Here is a 26,300-nt window from a genome sequence, read left to right as displayed (position 1 = left end):
CTTCTTTTGAGATGTATTACTGGTGTGTATCTGCCTCTTGAATCTCCTTGAGAGCTATGTATTACAAATCATAAATATTTTATAAAATATTTTATAAACTATAATTTATATATAACTATATAAATATAAAGAGGTATTTTTAACCCTAGATCTTTGCTGCAAAAACTGAAGATTAGACAGAACATAGCACAAGGGAGAAAGATACTGTTTCTTTTGTGTACTTCATGTTTATAATTATGGTCAGTAAACAGGTTTTAAAATAAAGCAATAGCCCATCTTATTTGGTGTTAAAAAGGATGTTAATTTAAAAATCAGTGACTAATATCACTAGTTAATCTTTTTATCACTCTTCTAATTACTATCAATAACTTCAAATATTTATAGTTAATTTCTTTATAAGTTAGTCTATATATAATTTTGGTAGTAATATTTATCGGTGGAATCTATGGTTATCTAACATTCATCTCTTACTTGTCAAGGATTCTGTTGGGTTATGTGGAGGAAACCACCATAGAATATTTCAGAGCTAAAGCATGTTTGGAAAAAAAGAAATGAATATAATTATCCCACATTAAAAATATACCATCGTACTTCCCCAAGAACGAATAATATGTGGTTATGCTATAAGTAAAATAAAGAGTTCTTTCTGATATTTCTAGTAATACACTCTGACTTGGTCTAAGCCCAAGACAGACCCACCTTATACTAAATAAATGTTATGGCATTTCATATTAATGTGAGAATTCAGTGTGAGTTTTGGGACAATTCTGGCATAGCGTGTAGAGATTGTTTCCTCGAAATTCTCTAGTTATACATTTCAAACATGAAACATTTAGTGTCATTGAAATTACTAGTATATACATAGAAATAAAGGGAGGAAAATATCATTTAAGATTGTGTTTGATGTTCAACCATAACCCAGACACTCCTGAAACAGGGCATAACATGTCAGCATTTGTAATTCACCTATCTAAGTAAAGCCTAAAATGACCTCCTGTGCTATTAAAAATGCTACTTGGGGGTTATTTTAAAATATCATCCATCATTTATATAATTATTATATTAATTTTAAAAGTTTATTAAATTTTATTTATAAAGAAGTACAAAGAACAACTAAAATCTAGATACCAAACAACATTAAGGTAGTGTAAATCAGAATTGCATTTTATTTTAAGATGTTAAACATAGCCAGGAAGGTGGCTGGCCAGTTCATTCACTACTCAGGGTCACTGTGTATCAAGATCTAGTCTTTAGGTTTATGGACCAGGCTGTCTCAGTGATTCAGGCTTAAAAGAAATCACTGAACAAAATAAAATCACGAAAGACTTGTTATGGTTAATCGATGGGCCAAAATGGCGACTTATCAATTTATAGTGAGAATTTTAATTCTCACAGAAAATATGCATTAATTATATTCAAGAAGATTCTGCATTATAAGCCACGTTATAATCAAAAGTCTACTTCTGAAGCACTTAGACAATCTTAATTGAATCCCTAGAGCAATCATTTTTTGATAGCCTGATACTCCCAGTGTTGTGCTAGCATGTAGTTGATATTGTACATTGTTACATGTATTAAGTTTTCAGGACATATACTCCCTGGATAGTATTAAAGTCCCCCTGACCACAATCTGCTTTTTGTATCTTTTTTTTTTCTTAAACAATAAACAGTCTGCATTGCCCATTTCAAAACCTCCATTTATACTGGATTTCCTTAGAATATTTGGAAATATTTAAGAAGAATTAAATACCTTTGTTATTTTCCCATAGATCTGCATGCATCCCAGTTTCACCAAGAGATACTCACTACTGCTTAAGTGGGTTCCAGATACAGATGGTCAGTCTCGTCCATTAAAGGCTTTTTACTTAACTTTCAGAATGATATACTTACCCATACAATATGAAACTTTGTACTTACTATATCTCATTATAAAATTTGGTAAATATTAATGGCAAAGATCAAATTGGGAAAGAAAAGTCAGTGTATTTTTTAATTAAAAAATGCCTTTATATTTCAAAAAAGCACTTTTCTGCTGTGAATAACTTTAATCTTCATTTCTTATTTAATGCATTTTTTGATTTATTTATGCAATAAATATTTATAAGGTGCCTGCCTTTGCCTGGCAGACTTTTAGTATCAGGGAATACCACAGTGAGCACCACAAAATCCCTCTCATAAGATGAGTTTTATTTGGGAGAAAGAAAGGACAGTCAAAAATCACATAAATATACATAAGTATTTGAGACATTAACAAATTCGAAGGTGAAAATTAAACAGGGTTATGTGATAGACGCTAACAGTTGAGATATGTGGAAAGGAAGATGCTGTAGCTTCCGGAGGATCTTTTCTGAAGAGGTGATATTTTAGCTGAGGTTTAAACAGATAAAGGAACCAGCAATACAACGATAAAAGGAAATAACATTTCAATTAGACCTGTAGCTAAATAATGTTTTTTGTCAGATTCTAAAAAGAAAAAACAAAATTCTGAAAGTTATAGCCATAGTGCCTATACCTATGATACTGTGATACCACAATTAGCATTTCAACTGACTACACCAGTGGAGTTGTAGAAACACTGCACATTTTTTAATCAATAGTTACAGTGTTTCTGCTGAAGATTGACTCTAGAAACACTAGTGCCTTGTTTTTTTCTTGTAAATTTGTTTGAGTTCTTTGTAGATTCTGGATATTAGCCCTTTGTCAGATGAGTAGATTGCAAAAATTTTCTCCCATTCTGTAGGTTGCCTGTTCACTCTGATGGTAGTTTCTTTTGCTGTGCAGAAGCTCTTTAGTTTAATTAGATCCCATTTGTCCATTTTGGCTTTTGCTGCCGTTGCTTTTGGTGTTTTAGACATGAAGTCCTTGCCCATGCCTATGTCCTGAATGGTACTACCTAGGTGGGCAAAGGATATGAACAGACATTTCTCAAAAGAAGGCATTCATACAGCCAACAGACACATGAAAAAATGCTCATCATCACTGGCCATCAGAGAGATGCAAATCAAAACCACAATGAGATACCATCTCACACCAGTTGAAATGGCAATCATTAAAAAGTCAGGAAACAACAGGTGTTGGAGAGGATGTGGAGAAATAGGAACACTTTTACACTGTTGGTCGGATTGTAAACTACTTCAACCATTATGGAAAACAGTATGGCAATTCCTCAAGGATCTAGAACTAGATGTACCATATGACCCAGCCATCCCACTACTGGGTATATACCCAAAGGATTATAAATCATGCTGCTATAAAGACACATGCACACGTATGTTTATAGCGGCACTATTCACAATAGCAAAGACTTGGAATCAACCCAAATTCCATCTGTGACAGACTGGATTAAGAAAATGTGGCACATATACACCATGGAATATTATGCAGCCATAAAAAACGATGAGTTTGCATCCTTTGTAGGGACATGGATGCAGCTGGAAACCATCATTCTTAGCAAACTATCACAAGAAGAGAAAACCAAACACCGCATGTTCTCACTCATAGGTGGGAACTGAACAATGAGATCACTTGGACTCGGGAAGGGGAACATCACACATTGGGGCCTATCATGGGGAGGGGGGAGGGGGGAGGGATTGCATTGGGAGTTATACCTGATGTAAATGAGGAATTGATGGGTGCTGACGAGTTGATGGGTGCAGCACACCAACATGGCACAAGTATACATAAGTAACAAACCTGCACGTTATGCACATGTACCCTAGAACTTAAAGTATAATAAAAAAAAAAAAAAGAAAAGAAAGAAAATGAATTCCATTATTTAAGCCATGCACAAAAAAAAAAAAAAAAGAAACACTAGTGCCTTAGAATTATCTCACTCAACATTTTCTCATAGTCTTGAATCACTGTTGCATTTTGGAATTTATTTTCATAGCAGTACAGGAGTCTTAAATAAGTATGAGAAAAAAATTCATAACATTGATCAAATGCTAAAATGTTATTTTCTAGAGCAAGGCTATTCAATAGAGTTTACTGCAATGATGAAGGTACTCTATGTGCGTGCTACTCAGTATGATGGCCACAAGTCAAAAGGCTGCTATGAAGCACTTGGTGTGGCTAGTGCAACTAAGGAAGTAATTTTAAAATTAGATTTACTTAACTTAAATTTAAGTAGTTACAAATGGCTAGTGGCTACCATATTGACAGCACAAATCTACAAATTAATTTTAAATAATTATCAGTGTTTTGGAAAGTATGAATTGATTACTTCTTTTAAAAATTTAAGTTACACCTTCGGACTACTAATAAGAGGTAAACTAGAATTTGTCTCTGAATTGGAAATACATTGATTAAGAGAATATCTTAAACCTGTGTGTGTGTGTGTGCATGTGTGTGTAAATGAATTAGTCACGTTCCTGCTACCCCATCTTTTCATTTGTTTTTCCTGTGGCATACGCTAAAATACTGTTACTTCTTCTGTGGCTTAGGAGGTAATGGTGCAACACTCTATACTCAGAAGAAATGAACCAGAACAATATACAGAAAGCTATTGAATTGAAGAGCATTAACCTCCATTCCCTTAATGTGTTTTGTCTTCACTGTCACAATTTCTATTGTATCTGACTAGTAAGAAATAGTTATGACAGAATCTGACTAAGGATGAACAAATCTGCAATGATCTTTTGGGGGAAAATAGGTATTATTGATCTTATATGAAAAAAGTGTTCAACAAGAATGAATGATAGTGTTAAAATATTGCAAAACGGTAGATATCTGTATTCTTTATTGGTCTTTGGGAGTAGGAGAAAATCTGATTTTTAATCATGAGTGACTTCTGTTTAATGATTGATTTAATTATGACGATTGAATCCAAAAAACACTCTTCAGAAAACAGCTATGAAAATGATGTTCACTGAGCGCCCAAATTAAGTTACTGTAGGTCAAAAAAGCATTTTGAAGGATCAATAGGAAAGAGAAAGAAAAGGCTTTACCCCTTCCAGGATTTTCCAGACACAACATTGACTACTTTTATTAGTGTAGCTTGGCAAATTGAACTCAAATATATATGCTTATATTCATGAGAATAATAGTAACAATGTTATTTTTCTATACATCAGATCACATGAGACATATTCAGACCACAAAAGCTATTTCAGTATTACCTAGGCCCACCTTTACTTGTTTTAATTGTTCAACTTCAGCTTTGGAATTGAATGGAACAATGTCTATTTTGTAAAGCTCTTTAAGATATATATTGTGTAGACACATGTTTAGTTGTAATCAGTAATATAAAAGTAATTTTTAAAATTAAAATTTGACAATTTTTACTCATGTATTTGAGTACCAATCAGAGGAAAGATGAACTTGATGGACCATGTATTACCAACTCACTCATTTTGTGCATAACTCACTGACTCAGTTTTCCTTTCAGAAAATAATGGTCTGAATGCAGCTCAATACGAAAATACTTGAGCCATAAATATTTAACATTAAACATGTCTCAATACAATATAGTTTTATTTAATATTCCATAGGAAGAATAATTATAAAATTAAAACAAAATGATTCATTCCTTTAATATCATTCCTTTAAATATTATTCCCTTTTAGTTCAATTGAAATAGTATTTGCTTTGCACAATAATCAATAACCAAGTTTTCGGGACTAGATGTGTGGCATAAAGTAAGATTCATCGATATTCATGATGTTTATAAAACTAATTACCATTAGTTTTTCAACCCCACAATAAAAATCAAGAAACACTGAAAAATTCTAAATCCTTGCAAAAAAACAAAAAGTAAATTGGAATATATTTCTCCCTTCACATATAAGCAGAAGACAGGGAGAAAAAATTTATTTGCTCAACTAAATAAGCTTGTTTCCTCTCCTCGCTTCCACTTTAATTTGACTACTCATGAAGAAATACAGGGAAAATAGCATATTCTGAATTACATTTGAACTTTTCACTCTATTTCCCAACATACTATACATGTGATTGAGCAACAAGGAATTTTTCCACATATAGAAATGTGTTTTATGAACTCACCTTCTCTTTCTTAATGCTTGGAACCTAATTTGATTTTTTTATTATGTTTTGTTCACTTAGCATCCTCAGTTTGGGATATGTGTTTTATTATTTAACATTTACTTCTCTACCTAACTGAAGTGCTTTATCTTCTCTACTTGTTGCAGTAGTGGACTTCCCTCCTGAAATCCCTAGTGCTTTCTTTTCTAACCCTAAGTGAATGTCTTCCCCTTAGACGTAGCACAATGCTGCATAGCCTGTCAGACCCTTGTAAATCCTCATGTATTATTACATCATTTCCTCTTCTTTTTAGTCCCTCATTTCCTGTTTTCTTATATACATTCTACTTCAATGATCATATCATTGGATGCCCCATCAAGCTATTGCCTTTCCATTTCATATCACATTGTGTACAGTTGCTTCTAGAATTGCCATTCCTTCCCTTCAGTTACCACTCTATCCTCTTAGAGCATGCATTCCCACCACATGCTACCTGAGTGCCTCCTGGTCATCAAATCTTATTTCCCCCTTTACCAAGAAGAGATGTCCTCTCCTGTTCACCATAATCTTCATCCTTATGAAGCGTAGATTATTTTGTGCTTTTCTTTTGTGTGATACATATTAACTTCCTTTTCCATAACACCCTGAAAGTTTTTCTGTGAAAGCCCAGTCAACTTCATCCTTCCTCACCTTAAAAGACTTCTTGAGTTATTCTTAATATATGGATCTTCCAGCCTAGTGAAAGAGACATACCATCTCTTTTATGCCCAAATGACACCTGGTACTATGTTCAACTTCTGTACATTCACAAAGATTCTAATGTTATACACCAATTTTATTTTATCTGTCTTTTGTCTTTAGATTCCCAGTTGCTCAGAATGATTTTCAAAAATTATTTGATCACATCGACATAGTTGTTCAAGGCTTCATAATTTTGCTGAATGATTAGGAAACTTACTGACTTATTTTTATTTTTTAGAACTTTCTCCAATTGCTTTTGTATTCAACAGTAAGTCATGGGTAAAACCCATAAAAATGACCCAGTAGCACAGTGCTTTCCATTCGTTAATGATTGTGATCATCTGTCTTCTCTCAAGACTGCCTTAGAACTTGATCACTATTTTACTCCACAGCAAGTTGTGTGTTGAGGACTTACCTTGAGTGTAAAGAAGGGTAGTTACCTTTTGAACTCTATATTTAAGTAAATAAACCACAGCCACACAGAGACAGCAAAAGGAATGCTTTCAAGAGCATGTTAGCATAAAGCAATTAGGTAATGGTAATGAGGATTAGTCTCCCCTGTTATGGCAACAACTGTTCCTGAACTCCAAAGCAAAGTCACTTAGGAATCTTTCAGGGTTTTTTGCTTTGTAATTTCTTGGGAATTCCCTGCCCTGTGTACCCTTATCTCTTAGGATCAAATCAGTCATTCAGCCTAGGCCTTTAACACTTAATTTGTTGACAACTGACTTTGTGATCCTTTGAAAGAAAAAAATATATATATTTGCTTATGTCACATTCCCTCCTGGGCAAACCCCCCTGCCTGCTTCCCTCCCACTTAGGCCTATGCACTTGCTCAGGGCTTATAAGTAGAGTCTATTGACTCTTTATTTCTTCTCTCTCTCTGTCTCTCTCTCTCTGTCTCTCTCTCTCTCTCTCTCTCTCTCTATATATATATATATATATATACACACACACACACACACACACGTACACACACACATTATTTTATATATATATATGGACAGATAGATATAGATATAGATGTATATACTTTTTTTTTTTTTTTTTTGAGACAGGACCTCACTCTGTTACCCTAGTCTGTAGTGCAGTGCCACAATCACGGCTCACTGCAGCCTCAACCTCCCAGGTTTAAGCAATTCCCCAACCTCAGCCTCCCAAACAGCTGGGACTTCAGGCGTGCACCACCATGCCCAGCTTTTTTTTTTAATTATTTTTTGTAGAGACAGGATCTCACTATGTTGCCCCAGCTGGTCTTGAACTCCTGGGCTCAAGCAATTCTCCTGCCTTGGCCTCCCAAAGTGCTGGAATTTCAGGAGTGAGCCGCTGCGCTGGGCCTCAATATCGTATTCCTAAAGCTGATGGCCTGCTCTACTTTCTACATTCTTTCAGCCCAGTGAAATTCCTCTTGTGTGGTGTGGTGAAGTCTGATGAGAAAGAACATGTCTGATTGAAGACCAAGCTGAAAATATACTCTGTAGCTCTAGCTCAACCCTTTGCCTCTTCCTATGTCATATCATGAAACATCTCCTTTCCCACCCTACTCAGCATGTCTATGCCATGGCACACTGGCTGCTATTACAGGAACTAAAGTATGCTGTGGGAATAAGCAGGACAGTCGCCTAAAAAGCAAAAAGTCTTTGGGAGAATAGGAGGCATAGTTTAAAGAAAGTATCCCCAGAGGAGGTGAAGCCTAGATTGTACCTTAAAAAAGAAAAAGAGGAAGCAAAGTATGATGCTGCTGCTTATGAAAAAGAATATACATATGACTTGCACATCGGCCAGCCTACTTAGACCATTAGATGGAAATTATAATGTATAAATTATTATAATTTCCACTTATAGTAATAATGTATAAATTTATATATATTATATATATATTATATATATATAAATATATATAAATCATTTATAAATTAAAATTATAGTTTCCATCCAATGGTCTAAGTAGGCTGGCCAATTTAAGACAATAGGCCAGTTTAGGGCTACAGAAGCAGGAAAGAGGGCCTGAGGGAGAGTTTCTGTGAGGACACCTAAGAGTTTCTGTGAGGACACCTAAGAGTTTCTGTGAAGACATCTAAACAGAATATTGACCAAATTTTCCCAAATTCCAGGCCAAGCAAAATATTTGCTAATCTATCTCTGTCTCTGTTTTTCTCTCCCTATCTTTGAACATTCATTCAAAAAATGGTGCTGGGAACTGTTCCAGGGCTAAGGGGTACAGTGTTTTAATAAGACAGATGAGGCACATACTCTGATGGAAAGCAAGTGAACAAATAAACAAGGCAATTTCAGAGAACAATAGGTATTGTGAAGAAAATAAAACATGATGCTTTGATAGAAAGAGATTGAAGAGACAACTTTAACTTGGGTGGTGAAAAAACTAAATTGAATACCTTGTCTGTACCTTAGGTAGAAATGACCCTATAGTCAGCAAGAACCTGGATTTTATTGTATATGAGACATCTTTCTTCAGTTCGAAAATAAAAGGATGGTAATTCTTGATAGGTGTGCTAATGATACAGCTGTTTTCCCAGCTCATAATATTCACTGAAGGGTAGTTCCCATTTTATAGAGACAGCAAGAATAGCATTTTACAGAGCATTTTGAAATTAGCTGTCTGCCTCTCCTCCTCTGTAGATTGAATATACATTCTTAAAGAGTTCGTATTTTTGAATCCAGAACTGCTGGTACAATGGAAGGAATGAAACCTTTTACCTGTTTCAACATTTAATTATATGGTATGTGAATTATTTAGAGCACCTTACTAATGGGATCTTCAGATCTCAAAGAGGGAGAACAAAAATCCGAATATCATACAGCAGTAATGTGTGGTGCATTCTTATCTGGAATTTGTGACGACTTTCCCTAACTGCAGTATATCGATGGTAAACTTTTTAGTGATTGTTCTTTTCTTTGTTGCAACCATCCCCCAGTGATTTCTGAACAAGCGTAGATTAAAGAAGAAACAGGAAAAAGATATAATACCTAAAAAGACAAGAGTGTCAGCACACACCCTTCTTTCACTTACTCCCCAGCTCGCTCTTTCTATGCTAGGGCCGAACTACATTTTTGGTGTAGCAACACTTTTTTATGATTTATTGTTTATGTATAGAAATTGGATAAAAATGAATATTTATGTTATCGTCTTCATGAATGATTATGAATTTTTAAGTTTTAAAATTAGTATTCTCTAAGTTAGAATTTTGAATGAATACTAATGAATAAAAAGGGGGTCCATATCTGGTACATCACTTAACTCTTTGGTGTTGAGATTTTTCCATATAAATTAATATAAAAATGAATATTTAACGTTTGGAGACTATAAATGTTAACACATAAACTTAGCACAAGTAGTAAACAAAGTATTCTGAATATATCAACTCCCTTTTCTTTTGAAACACAAATAAACACTTTATGTATTAAAATAGTCTACATTTTTTAATCCAAATGGTAACTGTGACATTCTTGCTTGCAAATAAAGACATTAAGAGAAACTTCAGAATTGTGAATTTAGAAATTATTTAGAAGAATCATTTGTTAATATGTCACTTCCTTCCTCTACTATAATAAAGTCTATATTTTGAGCATTTTTCAAAAATACTGGCAGTACCCAAAGTGATTTGACCTATTGAGATGTACTGCTGCATCATTTCTCACAGAATTACATCTGGTCAATCTTAATTGATGAGCCCTGAAAACCGTGCCTGCAAAATCATTGCAGACATTCACGACTGTCTTAGTGAAAAAGTCTATTCTAATGGTTGCTTTGAACAGGTTTTCCCCTAACATTTATATACCAAAAACCAGCTTATGTCAGCTCTTGTGATAAAATATTGAAAGCTTCCCAGAATGGCATTATCTTTGCCAGACGCATCTATTAAGGCTCCCTTAATAGTTTTTTCTTCTTCGAGTTATGACTTTACTTTTTCTTTTCCAATGTTGAAAAAGTAATGTAGTTAATTAAGTGTAAATATTATTGCTCTCTCTTTAAACACTACAGTACGTTTTACAATTCTCTGTAAACAGTAAACCTGAGAACAAAATGTAGTGTGAAATTAAATTAATGAATTTATAATGCATTTGCATGGTATCACAATATGTGATTTTACATTTCCAGTCCACATATGTTACAGTGAAATGAAGCATATATTACCCTTAGTTACATGCCACAAAACATATTTTTGTTTCTTTTTTAATGAACAAAGATGTTGGTTGCAGCCTTTTTTATAGTAGCAAATCTAAATGGCTATTCAATGGAGGTTCATTAAACTTACAGTCACTAGTTGGAATAGTATTTACCCATCACAAATATTTACAAAGCTTCTGTGATAATATTTTTTCATAATGTAGTTAGTTACCTATGTATTTTCCAGATTTTTAATAAATATATATTTTCAACTTTTTATTAAGAAATTTTTCAAAAATACAGAAAAGTTGTAAGAGTAAATATACTCACACCTAATATTTAGATTTCACAACTATTAGTGTTTTGCTTATATTTATTTCATATGTATGTATGTGTGCAAATGCAATGCACATGTGCAACTGTTTGGCAAAACAAAGTTGCAGGTATCACGAAATTTGATCTTTAAATATGGGATCAAATGACTGTGTTGCGTTTGGCTATGTCTCTTTAGATCTTTTAATGGGCTCTTTTTTTCCAGCCTCTTTTCTTTTTTTTTTTTTTTTCCTCCTTTTTCTTCTTGCTGAAACCAAGCCAAGTTTATAGTCTTATAAACTATCTCCCATTTTAGAATGTGTTTGATTGCTTGTCTTAAGTTATTCCTCTCTTAAATGTGAAGAAGTCAAGTCTGAAGGCCCAATTCGATTCTGGCTTAACAACTTTTGTTTCTGCGTGATTGTACATCATAGATTTTGTGACTTTGAAATGTCTAGCTATTTGTGTTGCATCACATTATGAGCATATAGCAAGATGTCCACTCTAACTGATGCAATCCTTGATGCTTAGGGTGGCAACGGACATAACTTTGCCTTGGAAAGGTATACTTTTGCTATTAAAATTAGCATAAATACACATAAGTGCATGTAAAATTGGTGAGATTTTAATAAGGTTGGTAAGTTGGATCAATCTCACTGTTCTGGTTTTGAAATTTTACTGTAGTTAGGCAAAAGTTACCATTGGGAGAAAAGTAAGGAAGGGAAAAATGAATCTGTTTGTGTTATTTCTTATAACTGCATGTGAATCTACAGTTACCACAATATGAAAATTTTTGTTTTTTTGCCTACTTTGCACTCTGTTTTTTAGTAATGTGCAAATACCTTCTTTCTCAATGATAGATGGAATGTAGTCACATTCAATGATGGTTCTTGCTTGAACCAGTTATTTAATTGGGAGTTGCAAAATGACTTTCTCATTCTGTTTTCCCTTCTGCATTAGGCATTCTTCTCTTAAAAGCTAACTCTCATGAACTAGAAATGAACTACGTTTTTTCTTCTCAAAAGGCAGCACATATGTTTAACTCTTTCTCATAGTTAATTCTTTCCCTTTGATTACCAAGTTTCAGTGAAAAGAGTTCTTGCGATAGCCAGTTGCAATAGTAATGATTAATACTCTGAACTCTTAAATATATTCATTCAGTATATTATACCCAATTGCAGCCATTTTTCCTTTTGATTCTCAGTTTATCCCAAATTTACCCTTTGCTTAAGCTGCTCTCATGTTTTGGCATGCTGCCATTAGTCTTGAGTAATTTCTTACTTCATCACAATTGTCCCAGGCTTACCTTGTAATTAGCCTATCTTGAGCCCAGACTCAACTGTTCTTCAAGAAGCCCTGATTCCTTCTAATAGGAGCTCTATGTAATACCTGTTGGTGGAATATTATGGCTTCTATGTCTTTTGAGTCAACAAAATTAGGAAATTGTGAGAATTTTCTTAAAATTTAGAAAAAATTAGAAAATGCTATTTGTGTATGTGTTTAAATCATGAATTATTTTCATTCTAATTTCTAATCCAAATATAACATGAATTAACATCGTTGTGTCTCTTTATTTTACTCTGAAACTCTTTGTGCTAATAATATTAACATTAACTTTTGTCTTATAATGGTTTTAAGTTTATAATACCAGAAATCCTTTTAATTATAAAATTATTAAATCAAGATTAATATTTATTTGAAGTTTCTTTTGTGGTCTGTTTCCCACTAATGTACAATCAGAGTACTCGGTTCCAAAGTCATATGATATATTTATTTTCTCCATGTGGGTGTTTCCAATTTCTTATACAGATGAATTTAGGGATTTATTTTTAGCACATGCTTTTTTTACCTTTGATTTTATTTTTTTTTATTTTTAACAATTCGACCTGACACAAAATTTTTTTTTGAATATATAAAACATGCACATGGTCTGAGAAATCTGTCCTGCATTTCCACATATTTAGTATGTTCCACCCATTTTTATTACTCAGTAACCACTTTTATATTAGTTTCTGTGTTATCTGTTTAGTAAGGACAACATAAGCAATATCTATATTTTATCTATATTTATGCCTATGCCTATACAACAATGTTAATATAGATAAATTTTCCCATCCTCTTTTATACGGAAGATAAAATACATTTGCTATCACAAATGACATCACAGTGAGAAAGCTTGCAAAAATTTATTTTTATTATAGTATATCCTAGGAATTTGTAATGTATTGCATCTTTTTATTTGGGAGGTTGTATCTTAATTTGAAGTGGATTGACAGAGAAGAGATTACTGGGTCAAAAGACAAATATGTATGTAATGCTATTAGATGTTGCCATATTGATCTCCACAAGCATCATGCCATTTTGCATTCCTACCAGAAATATATATGGGTACCTATTCCTACAAGCCATGAGATCAAAGCAATCTGATAATACATGGTATATCAAAATAGTTTCAATTTGCAATTTACTTATGAGTGAGGTTGGCCGGGCGCGGTGGCTCAAGCCTGTAATCCCAGCACTTTGGGAGGCCAAGACGGGCGGATCACGAGGTCAGGAGATCGAGACCATCCTGGCTAACACGGTGAAACCCCGTCTCTACTAAAAATACAAAAAAACTAGCCGGGCGAGGTGGCGGCCGCCTGTAGTCCCAGCTACTCAGGAGGCTGAGGCAGGAGAATGGCGTAAACCCGGGAGGCGGAGCTTGCAGTGAGCTGAGATCCGGCCACTGCACTCCAGCCCAGGCGACAGAGCGAGACTCCGTCTCAAAAAAAAAAAAAAATGAGTGAGGTTGAGTATCTTTCCCTACATTTATAAACCGTGTGTGTGTGTGTGTGTGTGTGAACTGTTCATGTCTTTTACTGATTTTTCTATAAGGTTTGGGGATTTGTTTCTTTGATTTTTAAGAGTTCTTTATATATTAGATTAATTGACCCTTTGTGATCTGGGATACACATATTTTCTCCATGTTGTCATAGCTTTTTACTTTGTTAGCGGCCTTGTTTGTTCTCGAAAACAAATTTATTTTTCAAATTTATTGGTCACAACCAATGTTTTTACATAATATGGTTGTTTTTTAAGAAAACCAGCTATTGGCCGGGCGCGGTGGCTCAAGCCTGTAATCCCAGCACTTTGGGAGGCCGAGACGGGTGGATCACGAGGTCAGGAGATCGAGATCATCCTGGCTAACACGGTGAAACCCCGTCTCCACTAAAAAATACGAAAAACTAGCCGGGCGAGGTGGCGGAGGCCTGTAGTCCCAGCTACTCGGGAGGCTGAGGCAGGAGAATGGCGTAAACCCGGGAGGCGGAGCTTGCAGTGAGCTGAGATCCGGCCACTGCACTCCAGCCCGGGCGACAGAGCGAGACTCCGTCTCAAAAAAAAAAAAAAAAAAACCAGCTACTATAGACATGCTTATAAATCCAACAGCTTCAGCTTCCTGAGTTCCTTTTACTTCACCATTCTGAGCAACAAATGCTTTTGTCACCTTCTCAACAGAATGTAGTAATACGTATTAAAATGAGCTGTTTAGAAAAAAAAAAAACTGGCCGGGCGCGGTGGCTCAAGCCTGTAATCCCAGCACTTTGGGAGGCCGAGACGGGTGGATCACGAGGTCAGGAGATCGAGATCATCCTGGCTAACACGGTGAAACCCCGTCTCCACTAAAAAATACGAAAAACTAGCCGGGCGAGGTGGCGGAGGCCTGTAGTCCCAGCTACTCGGGAGGCTGAGGCAGGAGAATGGCGTAAACCCGGGAGGCGGAGCTTGCAGTGAGCTGAGATCCGGCCACTGCACTCCAGCCCGGGCGACAGAGCGAGACTCCGTCTCAAAAAAAAAAAAAAAAACCAGCTACTATAGACATGCTTATAAATCCAACAGCTTCAGCTTCCTGAGTTCCTTTTACTTCACCATTCTGAGCAACAAATGCTTTTGTCACCTTCTCAACAGAATGTAGTAATACGTATTAAAATGAGCTGTTTAGAAAAAAAAAAAACTGGCCGGGCGCGGTGGCTCAAGCCTGTAATCCCAGCACTTTGAGAGGCCGAGACGGGCGGATCACGAGGTCAGGAGATCGAGACCATCCTGGCTAACACGGTGAAACCCCGTCTCTACTAAAAATACAAAAACTAGCCGGGCGACGTGGCGGGCGCCTGTAGTCCCAGCTACTCGGGAGGCTGAGGCAGGAGAATGGCGTAAACCCGGGAGGCGGAGCTTGCAGTGAGCTGAGAACTGGCCACTGCACTCCAGCCTGGGCGACAGAGCGAGACTCCGCCTCAAAAAAAAAAAAAAAAAAACTGTTTTTACTATAATATATTTATTATATTTCTATTAAATATATTTTATTGTTGGAAATATTAGGTGATATATTCAAATATTTACATAAAATACCCTAAAAATGTATACATTTAACCTAATCATTGGTATTAGCCATCATCATCAGTCTTTTCTTTTAATTCTTCTTAGAGATGGGGGTATCACTATATTGCCCAGGCTGGTGTGGAACTTCTAGACCCAGGTGATCCTCCTATATCAGCCTCCCAAGTAGCTGGGATTACAGGCACAAGCCACACCATCATCAATTTTTATTTCAATAAGTGCAGTAATTATGGCTCTGATTATGAGATATAGAGTCTGGCATAGGGTGTTATTAAAAAACTTTAAATAAGAGATTTTCTGAGAAATTCTGATGGTTTGCTTTTTCTCCATGCTTTTGAAATATGACTAAAACAATGAGTCAGTTCAGTGGTGAAAGTAACAGCTATTTAATAGCAGTTTTCTCCAAAGTATACTTCTCCTTCCCTGAACTCCAACCTAAGTTCCCCATTTATTCTTCTTGCCCCTTCAGAAGGGCAGTGTTCTGAAATTGGTAAACCTTTGGACGTCTGCCTTAGGGTTAGTATTCGTTGCTGGCTCCTCCATTCTGCCCAGATATACGTAGCTACCTGTGCACTGCTACCTCCCAAACTCCACTCACCTGTGAGACTGCCTGATGAGCCTTGCTACCAAGGGTTACTCCGTGATAGAGAGCATCCAGCTGGGTGCTTCTGAAATCTCATACTGCTTGCAAAGAGGTAGAACCAAAGGAGACCCTGCCAAGGAATGGAAAACCAAGACCACCATTTCTTTCTCTGCCTAATAAGCATTCATATAAATCACCTTCCTCCTTAATATGTATATAGCTGCCACAATTTTGTCTTTCTTTCAGTATTGTTGCATACCCAATTTTTTTCTTAGGAACCAGCTTAATTTTCAACACCAGTTTCCCCAGACACACTCCGTGCCCACATCAGAAACCTCCAAAACGTAACACATGGCCAGGTGTGGTGGCTCACGCCTGTAATCCCAGCACTTTGGGAGGCCAAGGCAGGTGGATCACTTGAGGTCAGGAGTTCAAGACCAGCCTGGCCAACATGGTGAAACCTCATCTCTACTAAAAATGCAAACATTAGCTGGGCATGGTGGTAGATGCCTGTAGTTCCAGCTACTCAGGAGACCGAGTCAAGAAAACTGCTTGAACCCAAGAGGTGGAGGTTGTTAGAATGTCATCTTAATAAATAGGCTTAATATTCATTAAACAGCTACCTTGCTTTGAACAATCTCAGGTATATGTACTCATCCTATGATAGTTTGGTGAAAAAAATTGTTAGATTTTTCTAGTAAATGTGTTGTACTCCTACAGTAAACCAGACACAGTTCACCATGCTGATAATCCGGTGATAAGTAAAATACACACTGCCCCATTCCTTTGGAGCATATCATACAGTGGAGCAGGTGGAAGAAATTACTTCACAAATACAATGATGCAGTAACACATGTGTAAGTGCTGTGAAGTCAAAAGGCAGAGTACCATGAGACAGTTCGAGGATGTCTTAGTTCATCAGGATATGCTATACCAGAACACCATAACTAGGCACTTTACAAATGGCAGAAAACTACTCTTCACATTTCTGGAGACTGGGAAATCTAAGGTCAAGGCACCAGCTGATTCCGTGTCTGGTGAGACCCACTTTTCATAAATGGCAACTGCTAGTTGTGTTCTCACACAGTGGAGGGGGCAGTGCAGCTCTCTAGGGCCTTTTTTATAAGGGCAATAACCTCATTTATTTGGGTTCTGCCTTCCAGACATAATCATTCCCAAAGGAAAGGCCCCACCTCCTAATACCTTGGGGGTTAGGATTTCAACATAAGAACTTGAGGGGATACAAACATTGAGATCATAGCATACTGTTACGTAATTTCAGTCAGAGGGCAGCCAAGCCCACTTTACGGAATAACATATCAGCTGAGAATTAATGGATGATTTGTGGTTCAAATTGATGGAAAAGGAAGAACATTTAAAGTACAGTTATCTCCTCTTACCCATGGGGGATATGTTCCAAGACCCCCAGTGGATGCCTCAAACTGCAGATAGTACCAGACCATACACTATGTTCTTACCTATACATACACACACCTATGATAAAGTTTAATTTACAAATTAGGCACAGTATGAGATTAATAATGAAATAGAACTATTACAACAATATACTGTAATAAAAGTTTTGTGGATAAATACCTTATAACACTAGACTTACCTATTTTTGGACTAGGGTTGACCACAGGTAACTGAAACTGTGGAAAGTGAAACCACAGAAACAGAGGGCCTGCTGCAGGGCAAACTGCCTGTAAGATGTCTTAAGGAAGAAAAGAGCTTTCCTCTGTCAAGCAGCTGAAAGGAAGCTGATATAACTGGAGCAATGTGAGCACAAGAGAGACTGCTGGGAGCTGAGTAGGAGCTGGAGGCAGAAGTCCAAGTTTGAATTTCATTCTAGATGCAGCAGGAGGCAAAGTAGAGGCTTTGCATTGGCACTGAAGTCATCTCAGTGAAATACAGTGGCACTCAGATGGTGACAGTGGTGATGGTGAGAACTAAAGAGATTTGAAATGCTGTTTCAGAAAGGAGGAAGACTAGACAGAGCAGGACCAAGGTGGCTTGGCAGAGGAGGGTCCAAAGAACAACTGGCGACTGCTAGAAATGTTCAGTGTGAACACGTGACACATTTGTAGATTTATGGAAAGCTGTTGGTTGAATAAATGAATCTATGTATCAGAAGAGAAGTAAAAGTAGATCAGTTCTACTGATTAGCTTTTTTGTTTTTTGTTTTGTTTTGTTTTTTTTCTGAGACATAGTCTCGCTCTGTTGCCCATGCTGGTAGAATGCAGTGGTACATTCTCGGCCCACTGCAGCCTCTGCCTCCTGGGTTCAAGCTATTCTCCTGCCTCAGCTGATTAGTTTTTTTAAAAGGTCCCGAAAACAGCAATTTCTGCTGATAGTAGATCATTAACATCATCGATTCATATTCAGACAGTAGGCCTTTTCCTTACAGTTCTCAGCAAACAAATATGCCTGTCATGAGCCAGAATTTTAAAGGATGTAAAAGAATAATAAACAGAATTTCTCCGTATGTTACTGCTCCAAGGTGTACACTATGTGAACTTATCTCAGTGAACTCAATGATCTGTCTGGGTTCTATGCTACATGGAAAATAAATCTACGTGTAAGACCATATGTGCTTGTATCGTAAGTGAAATATTGGTGTTTAAGTAGGAATTCCAATTTGGTAAAGTTTAAGTACTGTTTTTTTCACAAGTTGACTTTGCAGATAGGCTAGCTATGGTTATTATTTCCCCTTCCACCTCCTTCTATAAGGGCTGAACCAAAGAAGGAGAGAGGGAGAGGAGAAAGAGAGAGGAAGAGGGAGAGAGAAGAAAAAGAGGAAGGAAGAGAGGGAAGGAAGAAGGAGGGAAGGAGATAAGAAGCTTGAGACAACATACAAAGAGCAGATTTAGAGCTCCATAAGGGTTATTCGTCCTTGTTTCCCTTCCCATCTAAAACTAAAACCAAACTTATGTTGTTTAGAAGAGTGAAGCCAAATGTATTTTTTTCTTTATTGTTCAAAGACCTTTAAATATCATACTTTTCTAGAAAACAGAATATGTGCTAAACATCTACCTATTCAAATAGAATTTCTATGTTCGTGTGACCCCTTCATAGCTTTTATACTTTTTTTTTATTTATTTATTATACTTTAAGTTCTAGGGTACATGTGCATAACGTGCAGGTTTGTTACATATGTATACTTGTGCCATGTTGGTGTGCTGCACCCATCAACTCGTCAGCACCCATCAATTCATCATTTATATCAGGTATAACTCCCAATGCAATCCCTCCCCCTTCCCCCCTCCCCCCTCCCCATGATAGGCCCCGATGTGTGATGTTCCCCTTCCCGAGTCCAAGTGATCTCATTGTTCAGTTCCCACCTATGAGTGAGAACATGCGGTGTTTGGTTTTCTCTTCTTGTGATAGTTTGCTAAGAATGATGGTTTCCAGCTGCATCCATGTCCCTACAAAGGACGCAAACTCATCGTTTTTTATGGCTGCATAATATTCCATGGTGTATATGTGCCACATTTTCTTAATCCAGTCTGTCACTGATGGATATTTGGGTTGATTCCAAGTCTTTGCTATTGTGAATAGTGCCACTATAAACATACGTGTGCATGTGTCTTTATAGCAGCATGATTTATAATCCTTTGGGTATATACCCAGTAGTGGGATGGCTGGGTCATATGGTACATCTAGTTCTAGATCCTTGAGGAATTGCCATACTGTTTTCCATAATGGTTGAACTAGTTTACAATCCCACCAACAGTGTAAAAGTGTTCCTATTTCTCCACATCCTCTCCATCACCTGTTGTTTCCTGACTTTTTAATAATTGCCATTCTAACTGGTGTGAGATGGTATCTCATTGTGGTTTTGATTTGCATTTCTCTGATGACCAGTGATGATGAGCATTTTTTCATGTGTCTGTTGGCTGTATGAATGTCTTCTTTTGAGAAATGTCTGTTCATATCCTTTGCTCACTTTTTGATGGGGTTGTTTGCTTTTTTCTTGTAAATTTGTTTGAGTTCTTTGAGATTCTGGATATTAGCCCTTTGTCAGATGAGTAGATTGCAAAAATTTTCTCCCATTCTGTAGGTTGCCTGTTCACTCTGATGGTAGTTTCTTTTGCTGTGCAGAAGCTCTTTAGTTTAATTAGATCCCATTTGTCAATTTTGGCTTTTGCTGCTGTTGCTTTTGGTGTTTTAGACATGAAGTCCTTGCTCATGCCTATGTCCTGAATGGTACTACCTAGGTTTTCTTCTAGGGTTTTTATGGTATTAGGTCTAACATTTAAGTCTCTAATCCATCTTGAATTAATTTTCGTATGAGGAGTAAGGAAAGGATCCAGTTTCAGCTTTCTACTTATGGCTAGCCAATTTTCCCAACACCATTTATTAAATAGGGAATGCTTTCCCCATTTCCTGTTCCTCTCAGGTTTGTCAAAGATCAGATGGCCATAGATGTGTGGTATTATTTCTGAGGACTCTGTTCTGTTCCATTGGTCTATATCTCTGTTTTGGTACCAGTACCATGCTGTTTTGGTTACTGTAGCCTTGTAGTATAGTTTGAAGTCAGGTAGAGTGATAACCACATGATTATCTCAATAGATGCAGAAAAGGCTTTTGACAAAATTCAACAGCCCTTCATGCTAAAAACGCTCAATATATTCAGTATTGATGGAACGTACCTCAAAATAATAAGAGCTATTTATGACAAACCCACAGCCAATATCATACTGAATGGGCAAAAACTGGAAAAATTCCCTTTGAAAACTGGCACAAGACAGGGATGCCCTCTCTCACCACTCCTATTCAACATAGTGTTGGAAGTTCTGGCTAGGGCAATCAGGCAAGAGAAAGAAATAAAGGGTATCCAGTTAGGAAAAGAAGAAGTCAAATTGTCCCTGTTTGCAGATGACATGATTGTATATTTAGAAAACCCCATTGTCTCAGCCCAAAATCTCCTTAAGCTGATAAGCAACTTCAGCAAAGTCTCAGGATACAAAATTAATGTGCAAAAATCACAAGCATTCTTAGACACCAGTAACAGACAAACGGAGAGCCAAATCAGGAATGAACTTCCATTCACAATTGCTTCAAAGAGAATAAAATACCTAGGAATCCAACTTACAAGGGATGTAAAGGACCTCTTCAAGGAGAACTACAAACCACTGCTCAGTGAAATCAAAGAGGACACACACAAATGGAAGAACATACCATGCTCATGGATAGGAAGAATCAATATCGTGAAAATAGCCATACTGCCCAAGGTTATTTATAGATTCAATGCCATCCCCATCAAGCTACCAATGATTTTCTTCACAGAATTGGAAAAAACACTTTAAAGTTCATATGGAACCAAAAAAGAGCCCGCATTGCCAAGACAATCCTAAGTCAAAAGAGCTTTTATAATTTTTAAATAAGAAAACATCTTAACCACAACAGGGAAAAAAAACTGAGATGTAATTTTAAAACTTTGACTTCTAAAAGGATCATTACTTTTACTTTGCTCTTTTCTCTTCACATTTTGTTTTCTTTAAAGAAATGTTTATTGTGCACCTATTATGTGTAAGGTCCTTTTCTGGAAATAGGGGACTATATGTAAACAAAAGACCGACATTCTTGCCGTCAGAGAGCTTATGCATTTAGCGGAGAGAGAATGAACAATAAATTAGTAAAACAAGTATTGTATAAAACGACTGTAAATGCAGTGAAGGAAAATACAACAGGAAAGGGAGGTGAAGATATCCAGCAGACCTGTATGAGTGCAGTGAGGGACTTCAGTTTTAGACAGCATCATCGGTGATGTCTCACTTATAAGGAAAATTTGCACAGAGACCTAAATAGCATTTTAAGCATCCTTTCTCTATGAATTCTTCACAAACCCTATTTCTGAAATGGCAATCTATAGTAACCATGGCATGAGTTTACATCCACTGTGACAGATGCTTTCTAAATTATTTGTACCATTGCTCTCTGCTAAACTGCAGATAAGTTGAATAGAGGCACAACCTGAATATCTATAATTTATATGACTCTCTGCCAAGGCTGCTGTCAACAAAAACCAGTGGAATTCATCTGTAGTTTCACATGACCTTCTGAATTTTTGCAAATTGACTATGTTTATCTTGAGACAGAACTTGCATTTCTCCCCTTATTAGTGGCAAGTTGGGGTTGTACTCCTGTCTGCAGACTGCAACATGTGTCTGTTCCATACAGCCACTGGCCTGGCTGCATATGTGGTGAGATTATAGCAATGGGAAGGGCTTTTGTGGGAAAAATTGGAACGTAGTCCAGGTTTTTTCACTAGATTTCCTCCCATTCTTCAGCTTGGAGAGCTTTCTGTTTCATTGTTTCGTAGATAGTCATGGTCATTATTTCTTTATCAGAATCCATTTGTTTATTCATTTCTACTAATTATTTTGGCATATGTATTACAATAATTTAAGAACACTTTATTTGGAGATTGGCATGGTTTAAACACCCTGTTAGAAGCCCTTGTTATATCTAAGCAAAAATTTTGATTTTTCTTTTAAGTGATTAGAATATCACTGACTTATATTTTATTTGCAGTGAACTCTTTATTTTCATGCCCCTGTATATTTCTCTGAATCAATCTGTATATGAAATTGTGTTTGAAAATCTGTTTCTTTTATCTACTGCATATGGATCAAAACATTATTAATCCAGGCCACCTAGCACCATGAAAATTATCAAGAAAGGGTGAAAAACATTTTTTACAAATTGGTTGGAATGAGATACGTGGCTGGAGCTATAGTATAGCTGACATCCAAAGAGGAAGCAATGAATAAGAGTCAAAACTGTAAACAGGAATATGAACAGGGAAAGTAGATAACTCGTTTCAATATAACTTTAACAATAACAACAACCAAAAATGTTGATACTAGTCTGTGCCAGGTTCTCAGAAAGTTCTTTGTATGTTATACAGTAATCATGCTATAAATTAGATATTAGTTTGTGCTAACTCGATGACTAGTATATTGACCAAGGTGACACAGTTGTTAGGCAACAGAACAAGAATTGCATATGAGCTTAGAGCCATTAATTAAGCTATTTCCTCATTTTTTAAAAATTACAGAAGTTGGTAGAGAAGACAGTGCATGATAACTAGAACAAAGTACAACTATTAAAGGCTTTTAAGACAGTTTTCATATTCTGATTCATTTGGGTGAAAGAAAGTTCATTGTTATCATATTAACTGAAGTCCAAGAATCCTCAGTAGATTGTGTGTGTGTATGTGTGTGTGTGTGTGTGTGTGAATATATGTGTAATTGATAAATCCTAGAAAGTTTGGTTAGGCTAAGATATTGTTAACCAAAAGCATGAGAAAGTCCTAAAATAAATCACTTATATAATATATAAGTTGTATGAAAAGAGCAAGAAAGAAAGCAGATAATTAAAATGGAAGTATTTTTGTGATATATACTCGTCTAAATAGTGGATATACTTAACATCCAAGTGAAATATTGCTTATACGTACAGAAATTTAAAGTGAAATTTTAATTGTATTAAAATCAGTTTTTAAAATACACCTAGTTTTTAAATATTAAAACACTGAGTAGTCTTTCATTTATTTTCAGATTTTAAATTGAAAACTACTTAGTGTCATCAGATGTATCCTTTTTTGGGTTTGAAGGGTTTGTTTTTGTTTTTCGGGATTTTTTGCCCTTAGTAAATATTATGGTAAAACATATTGTGTGTAGGCCAATTATTAATTCAAAAACTTTATAAAAACCTGCTATGGGTCAAGCCATGTGTTCTTCACTAGCGGTAAGAATGAATAAACACTTTTCCTGTAAAATGACCTGTGCTATGATTGGGTGAAGTACAGGGTATTACCAGAGCAGATAGGAAAGGCAATTAACCCAGACTAGAATCCTCTGTGATGATTTATTTTTTGAAAATAATTTTGCCTATTTTTCTTGAGTAAAGTTATCAGCCAAAAATACGTTTAATGATGAAAGAGGGCTCTACTTTATAACTATATGAGACAATAGGCATAACAGGGGCATACAGACAGATATTTCATCCTCAACATGGTAGGTGTGGAGATCTTGCATATATCTAAAAATGTTAGGAAGCATACGTGGCCCTAGCGCTGCTCTCATACTCAAGAAGCTGACATATCCACAAATCTGACAGGGACTTGTCTGTGCTACCTCCATCTAGAAAGCCCTGGAGAAAATGCAAAATGACAAGATTCAGTGTGTTGACATTATGTTTTTAATTACACTGTATGGCTTAGACATTAAGGAGTTCACTACAAAAGATTTTGTGATCGTTGTGGTCAAGTTGTTTAGCTCTTTCTCTGACTGATTTAATGTAAGACAATAATAAGGAAACCAACTTGCCTTCAAAAGCATCCAGCCATTGCACCGTGAAATACCAGGGAGGCCTACATATTTGTTGAGATATGCCTTTACTTGGTTTGCAGGACCAGTGGTTTTGGCGAGTGAGAAACAACAGAGTGATGGATGGATACCCAATGCAAATTACTTACTTCTGGCGGGGCCTGCCTTCTAGTATCGATGCAGTTTATGAAAATAGCGATGGGAATTTTGTGTTCTTCAAAGGTAAGGATGTTTTCCATATCTGGCTATGTTGTATTTTAATCATTTTGTCTAGAGCCCTGTGGTGCACACAAAAGTGATGAAATGAGATTATATAGCTAATGAATTTAATGAAATAAGCTATGTTGACTAGAAATATAAATGAAATACAGATAATTTTCAATTTTTATTTTATTTGTTCTCATATGGTATTCTCATGTCAGATTTAAGAGATATTCTTTCTCTTAGAACTGTTAGATTTGACTTAAAAGTACCAAAAAAATTAATACATAAATAGCCATTTCTGCACTGACTAAAGGTTTGTTTGTTTGTTTGGAGTATTTGGAGTTGCTTGCTGGTTTTAGGCATTCAAATCTATTACACTCTTATTTTCATACATAATCTCTGAAAATTTGCTTGATCAGTTTATTTAAACAGAGTCTAGTAAACTAAGAAATAAAGGCAAGGAAAACAGAATTATCCAGTTATCAGTATCATGAAATTTATTGTCTGTTATTTATCTGAGTGCCAAATTTTAATCTCACAAGTACTACCAACTGCCTGGCATGCAAAAGTGAGATTACCTGATGAAGTGAATTTAGGCAACTGCCTATTATTTTATTCTCAAAACTAGTTAATATTCAAAACCACAAATCTTGTATCTGGAGGAAAACACAGGGACAAGAGGCAGATTGAGTTGGAGGACTGAGGGAATTGTGAAGAGAATGTATTTGAGCTGAAGCTGAGGAGAACTAGAGTGTAAAAGTTTATGATTGAACATATTACCCAAGAGCCTAAAGACCTGAAAATAAGCTTATACAGGAATAGAGATAGAGGAAAGGAAAAGGGGGATCGTAATCCCTCAAAAAGCAGTTATTCACAGAACCAAACTAAAATAATAGTAATGATGAGGGTAATGAAAACATGGGATTTGGGAAACACTTGTAATATTTAAAGTGAGGCTCAAACTACCTCTATAAAATGAAAGTATATACCTGTACTTTATCTTTACAAATTGTTCCTCAAGAAAAGAGACAGTTTAGTACATTAGCTGTAAGAACCTGAGAATTCTATGGCCATGTTGCCAACCTCGAACACTTACTAGATGTATGAACTGAACAAGCTACTCAATTCTCTTTGCCTTAGTTTCCCCATCTGAAAAATGGAGTTTGTATTATTCCCCATCTCAGAATGATTTTGAGAACTAAATTGATTACTACATGTAAAGTGCCTGGTACGTATAAACCCCAATAAATGGCAGGTATTGCTGCTGCTGCTGCTAGTAAGACCGACATTCTTGCCCTCCTGCTGTCTATAATAAGCATACTAAAAAGTGCGCGTGCACCACACCACAGTGGACAAAGTAAGGATACCACCTAAAGGCCGTGAATCTTAGTGACATGATATTGGAGGGAAATTCCCCTCTCCTACACCCTTCCTGGGTCCCATGAGTAGGAGTAACAAAAAGAAAGGCAGGTTCAGTTCCGACTAGCCTTCCACTTGGGGATTGTGCCAGGAGGCCCTGCCTCCTCACAGGACCAGTAGTGCTCTCTGACAAAACTGCCTGAGGCGAAATTGCCACAGTCATCAATTCATGTTCTGACAGTGCTTTATTGCCTCGGGGGCTTCTCACTTTTATTCGCTTCCC

At 36.3% G+C, this 26,300-nt stretch overlaps 1 protein-coding gene across 1 annotated transcript in view; it reads left to right on the top strand.

Moving 5' to 3' along the window:
* Window positions 1-26,300, top strand: part of MMP16 (matrix metallopeptidase 16) — a 299,850-nt gene that overhangs the window by 232,478 nt on the left and 41,072 nt on the right. Inside the window, exon 7 of the mRNA XM_033202547.1 lies at window positions 24,538-24,676. Coding sequence (XP_033058438.1) covers window positions 24,538-24,676 — 139 coding nt within the window. The remainder of the gene's footprint in view (window positions 1-24,537; window positions 24,677-26,300) is intronic.

The sequence above is a fragment of the Trachypithecus francoisi genome, unplaced genomic scaffold (genome assembly GCF_009764315.1).
Source record: "Trachypithecus francoisi isolate TF-2019V2 unplaced genomic scaffold, Tfra_2.0 Lachesis_group7, whole genome shotgun sequence".
NCBI lineage: Eukaryota > Metazoa > Chordata > Mammalia > Primates > Cercopithecidae > Trachypithecus > Trachypithecus francoisi.
This window is presented reverse-complemented; position numbering and strand designations above follow the sequence as displayed.